At 44.5% G+C, this 20,362-nt stretch overlaps 1 protein-coding gene across 1 annotated transcript in view; it reads left to right on the top strand.

Moving 5' to 3' along the window:
- LOC146195062 (scoloptoxin SSD14-like) overlaps positions 1 to 1,784 on the top strand; it is a 100,991-nt gene extending 99,207 nt beyond the window's left edge. Inside the window, exon 12 of the mRNA XM_084596710.1 lies at positions 1,591 to 1,784. Coding sequence (XP_084452836.1) covers positions 1,591 to 1,737 — 147 coding nt within the window. The 3' untranslated portion in view covers positions 1,738 to 1,784. The remainder of the gene's footprint in view (positions 1 to 1,590) is intronic.
- The last annotated feature ends 18,578 nt before the right edge of the window (positions 1,785 to 20,362 follow it).

Below are 20,362 nucleotides of genomic sequence, written 5' to 3'. Positions count from 1 at the left end.
GTAGTTCGAGTGCCATTATTTTCTCTTATTCTGGGCGGTCTGCTAATGCGGTTTCTTGTTTGGTACGTTTGTTTCTTGTTTTGCAAAATAACTGTTGAGCATGAATGGGAAGCCACGAACTGTTGCATTTATAAATATTTAATATTTCTAAGCTACCTTGTGTAGAACAGTGGTGTGAAAATATGGAACGTCTAAAATAATTCTGATTGCTTTGTTTTCTAATAGCAAGAGAGTTTTCAAGTCGGTGTCTGATATTTTGCTCCAAACTTGTGACAGGAGGTAAGGTGGGACTGTGCCAGTGCAAGCTAAAGTTGTTTCTGTACCCACATGGCAGAATGAATTAAAATGCATTGGTGATGCCATTAGAGAGTGCCACGTTTAATTCAGAGAGTTAATTTCGACATTGCGCAGAAATTTTCGTTAAATATATCCCCAAGATAACGTATGCACTCAGCATGTTGGATAACATGGTTGACAAAAGTAATTGTCCACCGCGCCGAGGTGTTTAGAAACCAATGACTGCCAGGTCAGCCTTGATAACCCCGATTGGCAGATATTATTGTTTTTCAGTAGTTTACTTAGCAACCGTAGTACTGCTCACGGGGTATGAACACTTGCTTCGAGTGACGGGGGTGCAGGGTTCGATACTGTGCCATTGGGCATCTAGCAATAAACCAATGCTCAGAGGCTTTCTCCTGACTATTTTGCCGATCTTGGGCTTATTCGACTGCGTCTTGCGCAGAAAATAATACATTCTTCCAAAGCGCTCATTTCTCGAAAATTTCCCATGCTTCTCAATGGTTCATGATCATTACCAGATATTCCTTTCTTTCGCTGCTTTTTATATTTTGACACAGCAATAGGCATGCTGTCAGCAGTGCTCTGCTCTGGTTAATGCTTAGATGGTTTTGTACTAACAAACGCAGCATATGTTTGCATCAGGGTCGCCAACTGACACATCTGTGTGGGATACTTTTGCGGAGGCCTAGCGATAAGTTTCGACTGCTCATAATTGTACACGTGCCTCTTGCCGGTCAGCGTTGAGCCCGCATCCTCACTCTGTGCAGTCAGGTTCCCATACCGCTTCGCCAATAAAACAGTCAAAAGGGTGTCCATATTCTTCTATTAACTCTTAAAGTTGTTTTAACCGCATAAGAACAAGAAAGGTGTACCTTGAAGATGGCGATGTTGACCTAAAAAGTATTTTAGTTCTGGGCCTATTTCAGTCAACAAAGATTTATATTTTTCCGTGTTATTAGTATGAAAGCACCAACTTTATCGGAAGCTCCTCAGGTTTTGGCGCTAAAGCGTACTTATAAAATAATAATAGAGAAATGATGGCTTTTTCTAATTTGGAAATCGTTGTTGCGATTTTCTGGCGCTAAGAATTACCTCTGAACAACCAGAAAAGCGGTTAAAATTGTGAAAACCCAAATAACTTTCACAAATCTCCCACTAGTATGACCACTGACGGGGCCTTAAAGCTACCAAGAGCCTACTTTCCATAACAGCCACTGCAATTTCGCTCCTGAAGAAGCATGATGCCGTTTTCTGCCAAATTATTTTCATTCTCTTCAAACTTCCTTTCAGGAATACGTAGACATGTTAAAGAAGAAGGGCCACAAGATCAAAGTTAAGGAAATCATGTCGAACGTTATCACCGGCATCCACAAGCGGGACGGTCGTCTCTATGCAAACACCGACTTTAGAAAAGGAGGCACCGTAGACGGAGAGTGATGTGGGCTCTCCTCGAGGCACTACCCTTGAAACGAAAGAAATAAAATGATTCCAGCGTCGCTTCTCTGCTGGTATTATATCGCGGCTGTGTTTCAAAAGTGAGAAATATTATTGGCTTTGAAAAGTTGCGTACGTCGCTTATAATTTTTTGTCCCTTATAATGCGCTGGTTATGTGTGCCTGTGCTGCAAAAAATAAGCCTAACAATCCAGCCGTAGAAAAATAGATATGGTTACACCATTTTCTATAGTCGATGGTGCGGTAATTTACCTGCGTACGCATACCCAATGAGATGATGATGGATTTGGAGAGAACTGCCTGTCGTCAGACTATTGGGAAAATACGGTTTACTTTGCGCTCGTAGGTGGGGAACACATATTTGATGAAAAACTCAATTGATGGAATTAACGTTTTTGGTATTTCACGCGATCGTTGCGAGGTTACTATCTCCACCTGCATTATAATAGCGGAGTTATTAAGTGGCGCAAGGGTCATCACAGATCGTAGTTTGGAAATGTTCCGTCGTCCTGACATTGTGAAGCAGCCTTTATCCAGTAGATGTTCAGATGTAATGCTTGGCATAGCGTACGCAGGATGGTATGGTGAAGATATTTATTGATCATAATTATCCCAAATATTTCTATTCAGGACAAAGGCTTATCCCCCGTTCCTTTAATCAGAGCTGTTTATGAAATATTGGTTGATCTCGTCATCATCATCAGCCGCGCTATACCGACTGCAGAGCGAACGCCTCTCCCATATTATTGTGCTAGTTGTTTTTTACGCAAGCTTGCCATAAGGCATATTGTACAAACTCATGTAAATTATTTTCGGTAAGGAACCGGAGCAGGCTCCCACTATTGTCGTTGTCGCTGAGTCATTTAGAGAAGTCTTCTTTTCTTGCTGTGGTTAGTCCCACTTCGCGCAGAATCTGTGTCCCTGCACAAGTCCACAGCCGGGGGCGAACATCCACTTCTGCAGCTGGTGTGGAACACTTCGGTCATGTGGTTGGTGCGATGTCTGCTTGAGATTCCCATCGGCATGTTACCGACGGGGTAAGGGTCGCCCCAGCTCTTATCCTTCTAAGGGAAACCTCCTCCAATCTCGTTAAGTTACGAGGGAGGGGGAGTGTACACCGGGGAATGAGGGCACGTGTACTTCTACTTAAAGAGGATGCTAAGATGCTCTGCGAGCTTCTCAACCTGACTTCCTGCCACCCCTTGCCACAATTTTCTTTTCTCGGCATCCACTTTAGCCTTTTCGAACCTTGGTTATCGTCTCTTCACACTGCATGCCACGCAGATTTCTTCTTGGTTAGCCCTAGATTCTCATTAACTCCAGTTATTTCTTTGACTCATTCTGTACGCTTCCTATATCTTACTGTTACACCTACTAATTTATATTTCATGGATCTCTGCGCTGTACTTAAGTACGACGCTCTTCGCTAGCCTGCGCGCTTTAGCCCTGTAGGTGAGTGCCTCTTATATGCAACTGATATACTTTCCTCTTGAGCTATATTGGTAAACGGCTAGCCATATTCTGTGAGTTCGTGCAAAATTCTATCTATCCTAATCTTCTTTTCCTGGTTATTTCTCTTTCATAGTCCGAATATGCGGTAACTACCGGTCCTATGTAGATATAGTCGCCTACCACTTCGTGTTGAACATAACACTAGTCTTATTCATATTGCTTTATGGCCTACCTTTCAGCTTTTACTAGCTAGGCCATTAATTAGTTTTTCACTGCATTTTCAGAAGTTATTTAGCAAGGAAATGTCATCAACGAATCGCCGATTACTGAGATATTCTCCATTATATCTCGTGAGCTTCCTTATCTCTTCCGCCCACCTCAGCCTCTGACACTAATTACTATGCTTGCCTTCTTTAAAAATCCACCAGATTACCCTAAACAGCCATTGGTTACATGGCGTTTTTAGTTTTGAAGGGCAGCCATTCCGTAGGTTTGAGCACCCGTGCAGCGTATCTTGCTTTCGCATTATGTGCCCTTCCTATGGTCATTATATCTTGATATGAACTACGATTTCATTAACTCGCGAATATTCCCATGATCACTTTACTCCCTTCCTGTCTCTTGACAGCTATCTTCTTTTGCATGCCTCCTGGTGCAGACCCTAATTTCAGATCAGCGCTTTTTTAGCGTCGACGTTTCTGCCCCGTAGTTCCACGAGTCCCCATAGGCTCACAAGTCGAGTCCCTCCGTCGAAAATACCTCCTAACCTGTCAATCAAACGACAGCGCGGTTTATTACGAAACATTATCCGCCACCAGGAATCGAACTCCTACCCCTCCGATTACCTGCCCAGCGCGTTAAGAGATAACGAGAATGCAGTACAACTCAGATATCGAGGTGTGATCTGCACGGGAGCACTTCACTGAACGTGCCATACGGTTCAGAGAAGCGCATCGTATACTTCCTGACTAGCCAACATTGATTGGAGTGATTGATGAACTAGTGGTGTCGAAAAACAATTTAGACCTTTGAAAGGTTATGTATACTTGCGCAAAAAACGGGACACAAAAAGGCACATAAACGACATGTACGGAGCGCTCCGTACATGTCGTTTATGTGCCTTTTTGTGTCCCGTTTTTTGCGCAAGTATACATAACCTTTCAAAGATGAACCAACTCGCCCAAACAAGAGTATTACTTGAACAAATTTAGACCTGTCACTTGAGTAAATGTGTTGCTGACGTGTTTTGCCATTACGTTTTGTACCTGTCCCATGTTCATGTAGGGCGTGTTGGTCGATGGCAGGTAAGTATTCTTCCCTAGTTCCTGCAGTACTATTTCCAGGACCAATGTATGTACATGATAAAGATTTTGCATGTAGTGGTCATGTTATCTTCTAAGCCAAGGCTAGATCCACAGCGCAATTTATTCCGTGGCTCTACGGACGTTACGACGTGCAGAGATGGTGTGGAGACAAAATGAGATAACATGCTTTCTTGTGAATTTGAACATATTCTAGTAACCTGCTTAAAACAGTGCCTACCAAAATATATCTTCACCGCGCTGGTCTTCGCGCCTGGGATAGGCATATATTTCATTCGTGTTTGGTAAGAAAAGGCGTTTAATACGGATTGCCCTATGATCCAAAAATTAGAATCGCGTAATACATTTTTGCAGAAATTAACAAGCCTGGCCAAAAGCAGCATAATAGGACGTAACGTACTTAATCGGAATAAGCGTTTTAGTAACTGCCAGGCTGCTAAAAATTGCATTCCTATAATTCTCTGCACACAGAAGCTGCGCTGTGGACGTAGCATGCTGAAGACAAACTACGGCTGACGTATCGTGTTTGCCGGCCACGAACGACCACCGCAGCCCTAATGCAGGAACCCAAAATCTAAATACGCCATCAACGGCATTTGATTGGAGTAAATAGTGCTCTACCCTTCATTATAGTTTTCTTATCTTGGAAGCTTGAGTGCTCTAACCGTTTTAACATATTTTTACAAAAAGAAAAACTAAAGTTTGACCCCACATCATATTCTGTCGGCAATATTGCCTTTAGTAATAATGCGTTATATACACACCGGTTTTTTTGAAAGGCAGTTCACTATCTTTCCAAACTGCCATCGAAAAAATCATTTTTTGTTTTATTTTTTGGAATTCTGTATCTGAGATTATCCGCCTTTTTGTCATGGAATTGATCTAAATTGCTTGACAACTCTCCAGGTGAATGGCCTCGGCGAACGTTTTTCGTAAGTAATATATAGGTCGTATCATGTTTGGTTGCCGTGCTATATTACCCGGCTCACAGCAGGTATGGGTAATAATATGATGGCGGTGTTCAGAAATTAGGATTTACTTTATTTCGAAATTGCCTGCCCTCCATAGGGAAGGTAACAAAAATTTACGTTGTGGTAACAAAAGTAGATATGGCATTTCTGCGCAAGCAGATGGGCTAGCCCTCGATACTTATTTAGCTGGCTTCGCATTCATTTGAATGAATGCTGTTGCTCTCAGCTGATGCTTGACATTCGTGAAAAGGTTTTTCTAGTTTGTGAAGGTGGAAGAAGGTCGACGAGTGCCACTTATCGACGAGGTCGATAAGTGGCACTCAAAGGCATGGGCTGGGATGGGGAGGTAGGCGGAGAGTGGTGGTTTGGCAGGCCCCATGTTGAGCGCGGGGTAGCAATACTATTGGTGGATGGTGCATCGAAAGGCGGCTGAGTTCCCATGGCGTGTTTGAGCACTATTTCTCCGTATTTTTATCGTTGCGGTACAGCATGCATTTCTATTAGACGGAGGCCTTATGTCCTGTTGAGGTTGGTGGTTTAGGGATGGCGACGCTTCGGCGCGTCGCGAACACTGGTGAATGTAGGCTTCGACGCGTCACCAACACCAGTGACGAGCACATTTTCACAGAAAACTTTTCTCCACCGAGATAAGCAGGACGTTCACTTAACTATATTAGATTCAAACCAGTACGCACCATTATCAGCGACTCTTGCAGCAATGATACTTAACGAGCACACGAAAAGCAATTTACGAAAAGTAGAAAATGCGTACGAGTAAAAGGTATCTCATTAATCGTCAGAACAACGCAATATTATTGACTGTGCCATTTTAGCACAGACGACAAGGACGATCGAAAATGACCTTGTTACTCTGCCCCTTAACGCAGCTCAGGCTGACGCGCAATGTAAAAAAGAAGTAAACAAGTCACAATAGCACCTTACCACGCCCCGTCTCGCTCACGTAGCTTGGGCGAATCCAATGAGCGGGCGCTCGCAGCGAAGCCATTTGACATCACTTGGGAGGTTTGCGTGCGGGGATGTGTCTCCCGGTCGCAAGCGATCGCTTGGAGCATAATTTAAAAAAAATATATTGTAAACTGTACGCACCACGCAAAGTATTCACGTGTGACTCGAATACTCATGAGTACTGCTTTTCTGGAGTTCTTGCATTACAATATGTCTCCACTTAGCAATTCAAGGACCCTCTAAAAACATTGTGTTAGGTTTGTTTTGTCTTCATTTGGCTGAATTGTGTGCACACTATGCAGTTTTTGTTTCTAGGTATTTAGCAAGTTTTTATTCTTTTTGTTTGAATCTGTTGCGTACTATGCCGACCTATATCCTCTGTGAATGTATTATTACTGTGATTGCAGAAGTGATTGCGTCTTGTATTGGAGTTTTCGTCGCGGACCTGTTTTGCCCTTGCTGTGGAATACCACTTTCGGAGCTTGTGCTTTTATCAAGATGTCCCTGGGACACATTTTTCCTCCCGCATCCAGTTCTATATGCACACGGCATGTGATAGTAAGAAAACATTTTTCAACTTATTTCAGCTCAATCAAAGCAGAAGTTTCACTAAGTCCCGCTTTGGGCGTTATCGCAGCGAAGTTCCGCAACTTAATTCTATAGTGAGGCTTTCGCAATTTCCGAACTGTGAGCTTTTGGATGCGAAGACAAAGTCACTAGCTACATATGCGAAAGAGACTTGCCCAGAATTAGTGCTGATTGCGGCGGGTAGTTATCTGTTATGAATACAAAGAATAGTCAAGCGGTCACCTTCACCGAGGTTGCGAAATAACGTAGTTCTTAGATGAAAAAAAGGTTACTACAATGAATGCTTAGCATTAGGTAAATTAGAATTGATGAACTTGCATACAATACATGTACCGCGGTACAATACATGTACCATCCGCATTCATGAGTAAACTGAGATGAAAATAATAACTTTATTTTTAAGCACCTCTCAGCCTAGGTTGTATCGATACTCAGATCGAGATGGTTATAATAGATATCCTGTACTGATGAAGCGAGTTCGAACCAAGTAGTGGAGTAAGCTTTTAGCGTAGAAGTTCAGTGTTGTTATGGCAGCCAGAAACGTCCTAATTTAGACTTAAGTAGCTGCGGAAGGAAATTGAAATGTACGTGTATGAAAAAAAACAACGAAAACATGGGTGAGAATGAAACTCAGTGTCTGTAGAAAGAATATAAACTTTGGTAATATAAATGCAATAGAAAATTGCAATTTATGTAGGAGAGTGTATACGCAATCGAAACTTTTGAGAAGACGACGAAGGTTTCCCTGCATGCTATTACTGTCGGTAAATCACATCTATGGATGACTTGGCCGAACTTTAATTTCCAAGAGGTATCGTTCCTGCGCTTGGTTAGGTTAGGCGGCTAAGTTTTGCGGGCACGCTTGTCCACGTCCATTCTCAGCTTTGTGCGAGATTTGTTGCGCATCTTTTCGCCTGAGACACTGCGGTCGACATTGCTTGCAGATCTGTTAGCTTTAAGAGCATTTGAAATTTCTTCGTCAGTTAATATTTTCAATTCAGGATCAGCTAGTAATTCGTCTACTGTGGGCTGACTATTAATCTTATGCTGACTACTGCCGGCTCCGGCAGGCGGTGCACTGGTGTCTAAGGAGGAGTGAGAGGCGGTGGAAGACCTGTTTAGTTCCTTCGTAGAAGCACCCTGTCCCGGCTGATCAAGCGCCTGCGGGTAACTTGACGATGTGTGAGAGTATCCACTCCGTTCCGACATAAAGTTACTTAGTGGCGCTTGCGATTGCGGAAACGGTTCTGCGGAAAGAAAGGAGTTCGCCCTTTCAAAGGAAGGTCTGGGCGCGCCTGTGGCGCGTCCTGGTAGCGGCATCGAAGACGCGCCAGAACTAGACTGAACTTGCGCTGGCGGGTACTTCGACGATCCAGGATAACGTCCTCCATGTTCTTGTCCAAAGGAATCTGGTGGAGACGGCGGTGTTAAATCTGAGCAAGGAACAGAAAAGCCTACTCCACTAGATGGCGGGGGATAGCCTTGGGTGAGTCCTGGTAGCGGCATCCCAGACGCACCATACCCTGCTTCATTCTGATCTGATAGGCAATTGGGCGATCTTGGATGGCATCCATCGCGTTCGGATCCAAAGCCTCCTGGCGGCGACACTGACGCGAAATCTTCGGTGGAAGAAACAGGACCACCAAACACGGGAGAGCCGCGCGCATTGAGCCCTGGTAGCGGCATCCCAGTGGCGCTATGGCTTAGGTGTTCTAGAGATGGGTGATTCGAAGGAGCGGGATAGTACCCACTTTGATCTGGTCCATATTCACATGGTGGTGCAAAAGCTTCCCCAGAACTAGCACCGTGAGCCATTCCAGGAGAAGGTAAGCCATGGCTGGTGACATACGCCGGTAATTGCATTTCAGTAGCATGATGCGTTTCTTGATAATTTACGGCTGGGTAATTGGGTGATGTCGAACAGTATGAATTGCATTCTGGTCGAATGGTGCCGGGTCGAAGTACCGAATCTTCAGTGGTAAAAAAGGAAAACAAGATTTTAAGGTAAGGCTTGCTTCAGCAGGCTTACAATTCGTACGCCGAACAGGCAAATCGAGTATAAAATAAAATACTGAGAAAACGCGCTAAAACAGAACTTTGGTCATGCTTCACAATTAGATTGATCATTTCTGTGGGTTATATTTATTGACAGGAAAACATTTAGCAGAGAATGAACAACTTGGCTTTTCAATTACATTTTCTGATAAATACGGGAGCTATTTCGAAAGAGTGAGTATATATAACATCCTTCTTTCACAATGTATTTACCAGTAAGTCATAATAGTGCTTTACTGCGACGAGCGTAAGGCATCTTACTTGCGTCATTCGCTGTGAGAAAGCCTGGTGATGTATTTGTTCCCGGCATACACTTTTGATAACCACCGCCAAAGTATAAGTCTTGATTTGTACTAGCTGGAACAAGAAGAATAATGTTTCTCAACATCCTACCGAGATAGGCCTAAAGTATATTAGAAAGTGTTTCGCTTCCCTGTTTAGTAGCGGGTGAGAGACTCCGGTATTGTCTCCTTCGTTTTCTACTGGCAGGTGCTGACCGCAATCAGCTTGGCCAATGTTACGGCAAAATCTTGCTTCGACTGGTGACGGAAAAAAGAACCCAAAGTATAAGAAATACAGTCACGAGTATGCTAGTCTGGGCTAGTTAGTTCATAGCTTTTAAAAAATAACTCATTGCAAAGACACCGGATATGCTGCGTTAAATTTTTAATAGGTATGAACCAACGAGCCCATATTAAGGTTCTAATAGAACGTACTTCTTCTATTTTGGACTCTTTTTTTACGTCATCAGTAGAAGCAAGATTCTCCTTCGTTTGACAGAGCTAAGGGCAATACGTGTATGCAAGGCTTTTATTATTTTGTTTGACTATTGTCAGTGAAGTAGGTGGTTCCTTCTGAATCGTAGCAGCCCATTGGGCGGAGCCTTTGTCATAGACTGCTTTACCTCAGCGACTTCTTCAGAGATATGATATTTGTGCCTACATATTTCTTCCCAGACATGCCACATGCTGATATGCGTTTCCCGCAACTCACTGTGAAAAGCCTACGCGGTAAAAACGTTCCCCTGAGGCATAAACACCTGTCGTATGATTGATACAGCATCGTGTTTGAGGTGCCGAGCTAATATGGCATTTATTGGCACGATAAGAACTTGTAGCTATGTGTGTAGCGGCTGGACCTGCATATCATCCTCAACAAACGGAGAAGACAAATTTAAAGATTACACAGGTGACGCTCAAGGAAACAGCAAAAAACTTGCAGATGCTGACAGGTGTAGAATTTCTATTGGGGGCTGATTTGTCACTAAAACACAATAGTTCTGATTGCAGAAATGGAGTTGAACAGACACCTTAACTGCAACATGTAATGAAATAATCCCGCCGAGGCGGCTGCTTTTCGATGGAGACGAAAAGCAATGGGCCAATGTGTTATGTAAAATCAGTGCACATTAAGGAACCCAGGGGATAGAAATTTTCAGGGCCCTCTATTATCGCGACACTCATAGCCTCCATCGCTTGGGGACGTTAAACCCCTTGAACCAAACCAAACCAAACTTAACAAAATACTGCATTATGCCGCCCACATTCTATTACCTTCTATTAAATATAAAAAGCACAAATGAAGCAGAAACTAGTTCTAGTGCTCACAAGTAAACAGTACATGCGAAATATTAATTATATAATTATAAATTTCGAGACCATATGACAAAGGGTTATTAGTGACCTTAAATTCCTTCCTCCGTTATGCAACTGAACTGCAAGCGGTCAAAGTTTGCCAGACGCATTATAACTGATGTAGTTGTCCGGTGCTGATAATCATCTTGGTGTTGCTTTTTTTGGCGAAAGTAACATGCGTTTTTCAGCTAAGCGTCCACGTGCGTCGGAATGAGTGCACTTGCTGCAGGATGATAGATACATCACAAAACGGTAAAAACTACCGGAAATGGCTAAAATAAAGATGAAATGCCGTATTGGCTGTCACACGCGATCATTATTCACAATGTAGGCAAAACGAAGGATCCTTGGCTTAAATACGGTGCATGACAGATGTCAGACATTTCACGTCTCTGCTCGAGGCAGGTTGCCATTACTAGATTCCCCGTACTTGCAGCCTTCTGAATATTCTACAAACCCATAAAGAGCCGCAGTGCCTTTCCAACCACTCGTCGATAAAGCACCTGTCCGCGTTGAATATCTGAAAAGCGCGTTGAAAGCCACGCGCCGATTTATCAGGTCAATCTTGTGCTCTCGGAATCTTCGTTCAAAATAATCGAAACGTGATTCAACCTTTCCTGTTCTCGCTAGTTCCGTTTGTTTTTCGTCCTATTTCATTCCGACAGACTGACTCCAAAGAACTCACGACATAATTCATCGCAAAATCTCTAAACAGAGCCCTTCAAAAGTACTCAGTCTATCCTTGGCGGTTACTGTACAAGCTACAAATCAAGCGATCTTATTCGGCGTCGGCGTTGGTGCCGCCAGTTATACAGCCCAAACTGCCAAGAGAGGTTGTAATATATACAGCGTAGTCAGTGTGGTCCCGTGTTATGAGCTTTCTAGAAAACGTATAACAGTTCGAGCAATCAGCATTTCATGTTATCCACGTAACGGGAAATCACTTCCTGCTCACACCTGCAAAGCGTTTGCCAATGTAATCCGACATTTCAGTGAGCTTTTGGTACCTGTGGCAATTTATATAATATGTGTAATATCTGTACTGCCTCGTGTATTTAATAGGCCTTGCCCTTGTGCATGCAGGCGGTGAAGCTGTGCGAGTACGTAAATAGAAAGTAGCAAGCTGCTCATATGGCATCGGTTGTGGGGAACGGTCTCCCATCGTCCCCTTTACGGTCAGCTTTCCCACGAGGTAATTACTCGATCTATCGCGGAATGGCGCCAGCGTCGCAGCAGCACAAGCGCCACCCCTGTTGTCACCGCGCACGCGGGCAAAGCCAAGTCTCTTGGGCATCAGGATCTCGACGCGAGCGGACGCATCCTCGCGGCACTCCGCAGTCGTCGGTGAGGCGAAACCTTTAGTTACTTTTCCCGGCTTGTCCCCGTGTCCGACCTCGGAGTTTATCTCCTGCCCTAGCACGGGCGAACATTCGCCCGTATCCCTGTTGGTGAGTCGCACGACCTAGATTCATTAGCGTGTTTTATTGCTAGCTGGCGTTGTTGTTATTGCAGCAATAAATGCCTGTTTGTTCTCAGCCCATGTTGTTCCTTTGTTCCCAAGAGCACTGGACCGCAGTGGACGGCGTGCGCTCAAAAGCGCACTCGATCACTGGGTGGGGTCGGTGGTTTGGATTGTCAACCGCGACAAAGCGGGAAAAATGCATTTATCCACCTATTACAACCCCACACGGCAGACCGTGCTTGTGTGCACCTCGCTTGTTGCTAACGTGGTTCTACATCTGGATAAGCGCCACTTAAGTACGCCTGGCTTATACAATAGGGCTAAGCATAATTCCATGGCCCAGGTGATGTGGGGACGCGCTAGGTGCCCGAAATACCACATCAGGTGCTGCGCGAGCAGCAAAATGACGATTTTGGGTCTTCCTGCCAAAATCAATAAATACTTTTGATCTCTGGAGATTCGCAGCCATCGACGCGCAGGGCCCTGGGGATCGGGATGGCTGGGAAATCGCGTTCTCTAGCTCGCACCCGTAATCTCAGGGGTGCCTGGTCGAATGGGCTGGAGCGGTGCCCGTTAGGCGTGGCCTGCCGGCCATCACCCGTAGTGTGGAGCCGGCTCAGCCTGCGTAAATATCTTCGCCTCATTATTAAGCTTTTACTGTCACCGCCCACTATGTAAATTTGAAATCTTTCAAATGGAAAATACGATCTCTATAAAGCCAAGAAAACAATATTTCATCTTATTTTGACGAGGACGTACACACGAGATCGGAGTTTATAACGTGCTTTAGGCGTTCCTTTTGAGCATACCTGTTGGAGGGTACGGAGAAGAGGCACTTGGCGGAGATATTATTGTGTTCGCTCCAGGAGCCGGCGAAGCCTGGGAAGCCGGAGGAATCTGTGGCCCGAGGCACTGAATATTTGTTAGAGGGTAACCTGGTTCTGACCCGGAAAACCCTAGATTTATTGACGGTTCTTGAGGAGAACCGAAGCCGGGAGGTGGTGGGTACGCCATCCTATGGTAGCTTGCGCTGGAACAATAAAAATGATTTATTTTTGTACGTGCTAAAAGCAAAGATCAGCTTCTTTCTTGGCATGCTTCATTATAGTAAATATTTTAGGATCAGCCATCTAGCCAATGCCTGCTTCCGTCGTGGCTATTACGACACGAAGCAAACTGTGTTCAGTTGAGTGTCAAACTGCGCTAGCCGCAGTTTGGATAAGTAGACTCCTCACAGAACGCAGTGAGGTTCACTCTAAACACACAATTCATTTTGCTTTGGGCTGTCAACGATCCATTCTTCCAGCCCTCTCTGTACCGCTGATTACTGTCATGAGAGTGCTTGTACCAGCCCTGCGCTTGTTTTTGTGTGTTGAATAAAACAGTTGTCAACAGGTGGCTTCTCATTTTAACTCAAGCTTATACATACGATAATGCTGGCATGATACGACATCGATAAGTCCATAATACCAGATAGCTGAGCCCCCATTTCTGCTCTCTTTTGAAGTTGTAGACTGCTTACATCGCAGCAATCGGACTGATTTGCACATTAATGCTTATCGCTCTGCTTATAAACGAGATGCCATGAAATGTGCACGACGTTTCTAATTATGTTCTTCGAAGTGTCGAAATTCTCCGTTTTGTAGATTCTTCCTACGCGATGGTAACAATGGCCACAGCAATGCCCGTTCCACGCCTGGTATTCCTTACATGTTCTTAAAAACATCTTTCTGTATAACATTTAGGTCTATTTTAACTAGGTAGAATAAAATAATTATGCGAAGCTAAGAAAGCCTAATACATGACATTTATTTCGAGCTGAGGGTTGAAAATCACGCACTGCAGTGCGTGAGTTTCATATGATGGTGGCTACAACTGCCTATATGCTTTTGCCCAGGTGTGAGCTCTATGATCATTTTTTTTTGTGGCAGTCCTTTGTTAGCTTTACGGGTCGTGAGACATAACAGCGATTAGCACAGGAAGAGACTGCGAGGTAATGAGCAGCCATCCGCAACAAGGGCGCAGGAGTTTCCGCTTCTTCTATGTCATAAGTACAAACAAAAGAAAAGCTTGCTTGCCTGGCATTGCCACATAGGTAGCGCTATATACAATGGGCTAAAATGTATCCAGCTTAGCAGTACCGCACTCGTTCATCTGCACTGCTGTAATCAGAGAGACACAAAACAGAAAATTGCTATAGCGCCGAGTCTACTGAACAGTGCATATTTGTCCCTGAATGGGACACTTTGCCTCATAATTAGGGAGGTGCATCTGAGCAGTTACTCTGAAAAAGTAGGAAAACTATATGCGTTACCTAACAGTTATATGATCAAGAATAAAATAGGTAAATGCGCTGAAAAATACCCCGTTCATTTACCGTTCGAAACAAATTTGAATTTCTTGGTCGTTCTCTATATGTTTAGAATTTGCAATAGAGCAGAATACTTATGCTTATGGCTTATCGCACCAGAAAGCCAAGCGCCATTGGTAGCCAGTTCCCCAGTTTCACACCTCGTTATCACACCAGTGTGATATAGTTTGCTAAGTCTTTGGGAATCTCGTTAGAAAGCACATGACATGTGTACGTGACTGTAAAAATACACATTATGCATTATTTTCAAACTTGAGCGGACAATAGCAAAAACAGCGCGACTTACGCATTACCGAGATTCAGATATGGTTAGAAATGAGTACACAAAAATATTTATCTTGGGGAAGTAGAACCAACCATTTTTCGGAGCAATATTAATAACCGTACCTGGTTGGCATTGACCGCAACACGAAAGAGCCATGTTTGGTGGCCATCTCCAGAGCGCGTGCTTCTGAGATGGATTAGATTTATGATGATTTCCTACAAACCTAGTAGGATGCATTGAACCTATTGTGCTTTGAACTCAGTACGATCTCACCACGACATTATGCGCCGCTGTTGGAGGCTTACAGAAGCTAAACAAGTAGTGAGAATGGAATATTATTGACGCATACGATTTCCAACCCTTTTCGGTAGATCATGCTAGCTATTTTCAGCACGATGAGTGTCTTCTAGCGTATGGTTTCTACAGTGAATTCGACAATGACGCGTTTCTCTGAGTGCACCTGTCGGCATCCGAGAGAAAATTTCACGTAGGTGTTATGCTGGCTTAATAGGCTGACACTTGTCTCTTTCTTACATACAACTAAACTGAGCGAGAATCTGCGTTACATCTTTTGCACTTCAAAATTCATCAGCCAGAGATTTAGCCAGTACCGGCCAGTTCCCGCTACGCGTAGGCCTAGGGAGTCAGGAGGGCTCACGTGTGTGAGTTTGATCGCAGTGGAGAGGGAATTTCACGTTTTAACGAATACGAAAAAATCTACGGGAAGCGCCGATGCGAAGAGGTGTGACTTAGTTTGCTTAGACCTTATAGCACAGGGTGGGAGCAGCCTAAGCAGCATCGATTGTGTTCAATAGATTGTCGTCAACACCTACAGACGACGCAGTGGCCAAGGACATCATAAAGAGGCTGAAGCGAATGCGGGAAGTTGGAATAGAAATTAAAATTATATGGACACTGGGACATACTGGCACGGACGGGGCAAACGCAACCGCTCAAGCGGGTGGGCCTGCTGAACGGTAATTCCCCACACCCCAACTTTATGCCTAATCTGATAGGCTTAAATCCTTACCAAACAATGCTCACTAAAGGCTCCCTTAGTAGATCGATGATGCACTATGTACGTACCAAAATAAAGCACGACAGCATGCTTAGATTATATGAAGTAACACCAACGCCAGTGTTTGATAACACGAAAGGACTCACTAGACAACAAGACATATTTCTCAACAAAGTAATAACAAACGCAGCTTACACACCACACATGCTTGACAAGTGGTTTCTCGGAAGACACTAAACACTAAAACACAACATATGCACCCACTGTCACGAACAGTGTACAGCAGACCTAAAACCCCTTATATTGCAATGTCCATTGTTTTTCAAGAGGAAGAAACAAAATTACGCATATTCCAAACGACGACATGCCGACATTAGCAGATAAGATTCTATAAAGTACCGAAATAGAACATTCCATTGCTACATACGGCAGAGAGAGCGGCCTGCTTCGAGTAATGTGAGAGAGGTCGACTTAAAGCGCGGCCGCATGGCAAGAAACAAGGAACAACTTGAACCGTGAAGACGAAGCTACACTCACATTCCTCCTAACTCCCTGACTACCCAAACAACGGCCGAGAGCCATCCCTTCCCTTAAATAAAGACTTCATTCATTCATTCATTTGGCCAGAAAGGTTCACTAATCGTATGACGCGATGAAGTAATAGGCACATCAGAAATCGAGAGAAAAAGAGCTGGAAGTTACGCTCCTATACTTTGCCAGCAAAGTGATGCGTTTTCCGGTTGGGAAGAGCAAATACATCAGGAAAAGCGCAAATGAAAACATAATATTTCATATAATACGCATCTTGCCTTTGATGCAAAAAAGACTAGCTCTAGGTCTCCTTAGGCGAAAAATGTGTAGGCCAAAATTTGCCTTTATTATACTTTGCTGCGCGTCATCTCCGCCAACCGGTAAAAGCCAGCATGGTCCCGAAGAAAGAGCAGGTACAGCGCAACGTCATATCATCAGAATGCAACCATGTGTGGAATAGCAGTTTGGCCTGGCGGAAGCCGCCGTGTTCCCAGAAAAATCGCGTCTTATGCAACGCGTTGAACAATTTTCGGCGTGGCCTTTCCAAGTGCATGTTCGAAGAGTGTCAATTACAATTAGTCGCAGCGAAGGCTCCAATATCGCTTTGCAACACCCTAAGTAGTGCAAAATATGGTGCATCAGTACATCCAATGCAGGCACGTAGGGATGGGGCAACAATCATAAAATCTGCATCGGTCTCCGATGGGGCAAAAGTTGGCAAACCTCATTTGGGATCATCATTGTTGCTGCTACATGGGTCCTACAGTGGGACCCATAGCAGTGTTGCTCGGGCTAACACAGAGCACATTCCTGCGTCCAGACTACAATTGTCCCTTGTCGGATATTTGAGAGCGAATCCAACCTAAATGAGTGCTCAGCCCTCATAGATCCGAAATGAGGCCTCCAAGATTAAATCTCTTCGGGGCCTACATCGGCCGCAGTGATTTAGAAAAGCAGGCATTCTCTCATGCTGCCCCACTCGACCACTTGTAGGTTACTTGAGAGCATGTGGAATATGTATGAGAGTAGAACGGCTTATTGGGCGAGTAGGTGAACCATGATGGGCAGTAATACAAGTGCGTTGTCCACTTCTCATCTTTGTCACGTTTTTGTTGCGCACTTATATTACTGTCGGTCATGAATGAGAGCTCACTTTGGGCAAGCCGTCGTGAAGCTGAAAGGAGGCAGCCTTAGCTAAACCGCTTTGTGTCCCACATCGGCTGTAATAGGGCTGGAAGGAGGGCATGCCCGCATGATATCAAAATCGCTACTTTGTGGGGACTTTGAAGGCACGTGCCACAGCAAGTGGGCTCTAGGTTCAAAAACAACACCAAACCCAATTGGGGCTGTCCACACAAAACGCGGTAGGTCCCATACCGGCAGTAATGGACTGAAAGGCGAGCGTGCCCGCATCATACCGAACTCGGTCCCTTTTGGCGAATTTGAAAGAAGCACGTGCAACCGTATATGGGCTCTAGGTCAAAAATAATACCCAGCCCAATTAAGGCTGCCCACAAAAAACCGCTGTAGATCCTAGATTTGCCTTGGCAGGAATAGAAATTCGAGGTTTCGCATATTCATCAGATTTGTTAAGAATGATTGCTGACGCAATGTAGATACTGGCTCTTGTAGCGAGAAATAGCGCTATAGCCCAGACTGGGCTGCCGAATCCGTGCCGCTGTGGGTCCTATATTGGCCGTAGCGGAGCTGAACACACGGGAGTGTCCGCATAATATTACGCACGCATTCTTTCCATCCGTTATTTGTATTTGATGTTGCCCTAAATTACTAATATAGATATTTGCATAAACGTTAACATTTCTGGTCCGTTAGAAATATTACATGACTTTAGCTCTCATCCTCATGCAAATTGCACCACAAAGGCTGAAGCATACTCGTTGCTAACTGTTTCTCCCTATATGGTTGCCGTGGAGAACCTGCAACTCTCAGCTACGGGTGTTCCTAGCTCTACGGGGCTGGGACTGGTAGGTGACCACCCTTTAATTGCTGTGGGGGCTAGCCAGCCACCGAATTTGTATCTGTTTTAGGCAGTCATTGCACCCTCCACCTCTTCCGTGGCGGACGCTGGCTGTTGCGACGCGCGTCTTTATCTTCCTCTTGTTCTTTCTCCTCTATTTTCCTTTCTGTACGCACAAGGCAGCGGCGGTGGCTCAGCTAGAGAGCCAGTAGTAGGCCCATGCATTTTCTTTTTCTTCTTCCTACAGTCGCAACAGCACTAGAGCCACTAGCAGGCCCATGCATGTTCTACAACCACAACAATATTAATGTTCTGAACACACTCACCGCGTTAACAAGATGTAACATGAAGTCGTTTCGGCTAGAATAATGATATGAATTGTGAAATATAATGTTCTAGCTCTTTAGAAAGGGCAGGCACGTATAATGTAATTGCGTATTGTGTCAGTAAATATTCAGCGGGTTAACTTGGACTAGAGCTTCCCATCAATTATATGCGTCGGATTCTTATGAGAATAATGTGGGCAAGCCCAAGTGTGGTTTGCCGCTGTAAGACCAGCATCGGTTCTATGTCTTTATCTGAGCGGCTGACAAAATAAAAAATAAACGTTCATCCAGAGCGGCTGCCTGCATCTGTCTTAAGTAGGACTATCGGGGGAGTTGGCGGGGTGCGCACATTTGGTAATGCGGGAAAAACGTGAGCAGGCCTGCAAAAATCTGCCTGCATCGGTCTTAGGTATGGCCCATTGGGCTTTTCTCGGCAGCTCACAAACCCAACGTTCCTCCTTCCGTTAACTACCTGCCAGTGCAGGTACGTGCCCAGCTGGTATCGAACAAGTAAGCGGATACGGTAACTGAGCTGCTGCTGATCCTCGTCTACACTACCTGCCTTAATAACCAGTTTCCAGTGAACGTACATATTCCACGACATCGCAACCAGAATAAAACCTCAATACCCGACCAGCCACTCAGCTGTAAATATTAGCCGCAGTGTGGCTGAGTCTAGACGCACTTACATTTCTGTCTATACTCTCCACTTCGTGTTTGCCGGATGTCCCGCCGTGCGATTTCACCTACGCATTCCTATCTATTTATGTAAAGCTCAAATTTTGTCTTCTTCTATTTCTTCTTCAGTAGACATGGCACATACCCACTGATCTCCACTAGGGGGTTGGAAATATTACATGGCTTTAGCTCTCATCCTCTAGTGGAGATCAGTGCACATACCCGTCGGGTAGGATTGACCGGGGGCGTATTGTCATTCCCTCGAGACTGCAGCAACGTAAGTGCCGGGTGGCGTCACTAAAATATAAAACACACCAAAAACGAAGTCAACAAAATATATGTTTTCTTGAGTATAGATTAAAGTTCATAAACTAAAATACATACAAAATAAAATAGTTTGCTTGATTAAAAATGCTTGCAGTAAACATCTGATCATGGCAGTTGCGTCCGTCGTGCCCTCTTTGCAAATTTGCTAAGGACATTTTCGACTCGGCTGATTGTAAATGACCACCTATCAAGCCTTGTACCAACCAACTCTTTTGTGAAGCAAGGCTGTCCGATGTCTCCGCTGTTTTTTGCTCTTTACTTAGCCACTTTGTCTGAGTGGTTTACATGACAGTAGTATACATGGCTTCCCTCTCCTTGGAAATGAGGTTAAAGGGCTAACATATGCGGATCCTCTTGCGTTTTTCTGCACTGAAAGCCAAGCATAGAAAAAGATATATCCGACATAGAAAATTTGGCATTGTTTCTGGTGTTCAGATGAATCACTCCAAAAGTTCTGACCTTCAATTGGCTCGTGGTGTTCAACACTGCTCATATATGCAGGAGTGGAATGGCTTGTGTGCCCCCTAAATATCGGGGTGTTCCACTGCGTGCAATTAAGTCACGTGCAAATTAGTGAAAAGAGTGAGTTCCAGTCGTCCAGCGTCCAGCTAGTACATTTGTCCTCTATAGGCTTTCAATATGCGGTCGGGCTCAGGCCTGCAAC

Source organism: Amblyomma maculatum, chromosome 3, assembly GCF_055883805.1.
Source record: "Amblyomma maculatum isolate TAMU_Amacu chromosome 3, ASM5588380v1, whole genome shotgun sequence".
Taxonomy (NCBI): domain Eukaryota; kingdom Metazoa; phylum Arthropoda; class Arachnida; order Ixodida; family Ixodidae; genus Amblyomma; species Amblyomma maculatum.
This window is presented reverse-complemented; position numbering and strand designations above follow the sequence as displayed.